This window comes from Bison bison, unplaced genomic scaffold, assembly GCF_000754665.1.
Source record: "Bison bison bison isolate TAMUID 2011002044 unplaced genomic scaffold, Bison_UMD1.0 scf7180017864304, whole genome shotgun sequence".
Taxonomy (NCBI): Eukaryota; Metazoa; Chordata; class Mammalia; order Artiodactyla; family Bovidae; genus Bison; species Bison bison.
In genome coordinates, this window is record NW_011494876.1 from 13734230 (window position 1) to 13736330 (window position 2101).

Here is a 2101-nt window from a genome sequence, read left to right on the forward strand (position 1 = left end):
CACGGACACGGGGCCACACTCAGAAGTCCTGAGCCCAGGACTAGCCCCTGGCTGGTAGTAGGCAGCGTCCAGGGCTGGTGTCATCTCCCTGTCAGTAAAGCCAGCCTGGGAAGGTGAGAGGGTCTTGAAGGCACGGGCGCAGGGCCCAGGCGAGGACCCTGAGAGCAGTGGAGTGCTGGGTCTGTGGACAGCCCGCATCGGGGGTGGGCGGAGCTGGGCCTACCTCCCTCTCGCTGAAGCGCAGCGGATGCCCCGAGAGTGCGGTGGCATAGCCCTCCTCCAGCAGCTCCTGGCTTCGCAGCTGTCGGCAGCCAACAACGTGGTACCGGAACACAAGCTGGCGGTTGGCACGAATGCGGGCCAGCTCGTCCTACAGTGGGAGTCACAAGGGTGCAGGGGCCTCACTGCCACCTCTGTGCCCAGGTAGGGCCCACAGCCCAGCAGGCCCACCCCACCCCAGCCTTGCTCCAAGGGCTGAGTCACCTGTGACATGTTGGTCAGCAGATCTGCATGCGGCACAAAGACTGTGAAAGGCCCGTCCCCCTTGAGGTCCTTGTATTCCTGAGGGGAGAGGGTAACAGCTTGAGTGGGAAGGGCAACTTGGGACCAACTTGAGGCTTCTACTGATTTTCCAGGAAAGACCTGGACTCAGAAACCAAACCAGCAGCCAGCTTCTGACCAAATGAGACTATCAAGGCTCAGAGACAGGTGGGACCTGCAGGTCAGAGAGACCCAGGCTGGACCAAGGATGTGGAGGCCAGCTGGTCACTCACCAGGAGATGGAGGCTGAAGAAGGAGGCGTGCTTGTCCCGAAGCAGCTCCTGAGGCAGGGAAGGCAAGGGTCAGCTCAGAGTTTGGTCGGCCTGCAGTCAGGGCTGGTGCTTGTCCCAGCACCGGGAGCCCAAGGTCTGGCCAAGGCAGAGACGAAGAAAGGAAAGCCAGGGCAGTCTGCTCTGGGATCAGAATGGGTTTCATGGACCGTAACTGGGTCAGGCCCAGGTGGAGTCAGGATCAGGAGCAATAGCCAACACCATGGCTCAGGCCCGTGGGGGGCACTGCCAGGGTCGGGTCAGGGCCCTCCCTGGGCATCATTACCAGGCTGATGCGGGCTCGGCAGGTGAAGCCATCCCCCACGGTGCGGACTGCGTCGCAGGCACAGGTCCTCTGGCCATCCCCTGTGCTTTTGCACACGGCATAGGGGCTGCAGCCTCCGTTGTTCTGCGGTGGGGACAGGAGAGAGGCAGTGGTGACTCCCAGCCCTCCTCAGCCGTGACCAGCCCTGGGGAAGGGGCCGCGAGCTTCCCTGTCCACACCCCAGAAACCCGTTTCTTCCTGCTCACACCTGACCTGGTGGCGAAGGTGGCTGTCCCTTCAGAGGCACTCAGGACCTCGCTGGGGCTCAGGAAGGCTGGGCCCCCCCTCCCCGGCCCCTCCCTCTTGGACGCTGGGGGTGCCCTGGGGGCCTGACCTGGGAGCAGGGGTCCAGGAGCACACAGGCCCGGATGCCATCCCCACTGTAACCTTCGCGGCAGCTGCAGGAGACCTGTCACAGATCCCAGTCAGCGGGGCTGCTGGATGGAGGCGCACCCCTCCGAGGGCCTGGTCTGAGGAGCACCCGCCCTGTGGGGGACGGCCCAGCCCCAGTGCGCGGCTCCCCCAGTCATCTCACCTGCTGGGGGCCTGTGGGGATACACTCGGCATGCATGTGGCAGCCCCCATGGCGGATGAGACAGCTGTTGGCTTCTGGGGGAAGAGGCGCTGGGATGAGGGGTAGCCCCTCCGTCCGTCCGTCCGTCTGGGTGCTCTCCCCCTACTCTCAGCACCCACACTCCCGTGTGCCCCTCAGCCCGTCCTGGTCTGACTGAAGCCAGACCCTCAGCCCGCGTCAGCCAGCCTCACCCCGGCACAGCTCCCCGTCGCCCGTGTAGCCGTCCAGGCAGGTGCACGTCCGCTGACCAGGTGCCACGGTCGTGCAGTTGGCGTGGGGGGAGCAGCCGCCATGGTCACGCGCACATGGGTCCACCGCTAGGGGCAGACGGGCCGAGAGAGCCGTGAGCAGGGCGGGGGCGGGGCAGACGGGCCCAGAGAGCCGTGAGCGGGG

At 65.5% G+C, this 2101-nt stretch overlaps 1 protein-coding gene across 1 annotated transcript in view; it reads right to left on the reverse strand.

The window, feature by feature from the left end:
• The window catches only part of STAB1 (stabilin 1), a 26300-nt gene that overhangs the window by 5165 nt on the left and 19034 nt on the right, over positions 1-2101 (reverse strand). The window contains exons 40-46 of the mRNA XM_010851938.1: positions 1900-2025; positions 1670-1743; positions 1469-1543; positions 1096-1218; positions 774-821; positions 484-561; positions 224-370 (exon numbers count right to left, since the gene is read on the reverse strand). Of these exons, the coding sequence (XP_010850240.1) occupies positions 224-370; positions 484-561; positions 774-821; positions 1096-1218; positions 1469-1543; positions 1670-1743; positions 1900-2025 (671 nt within the window). The remainder of the gene's footprint in view (positions 1-223; positions 371-483; positions 562-773; positions 822-1095; positions 1219-1468; positions 1544-1669; positions 1744-1899; positions 2026-2101) is intronic.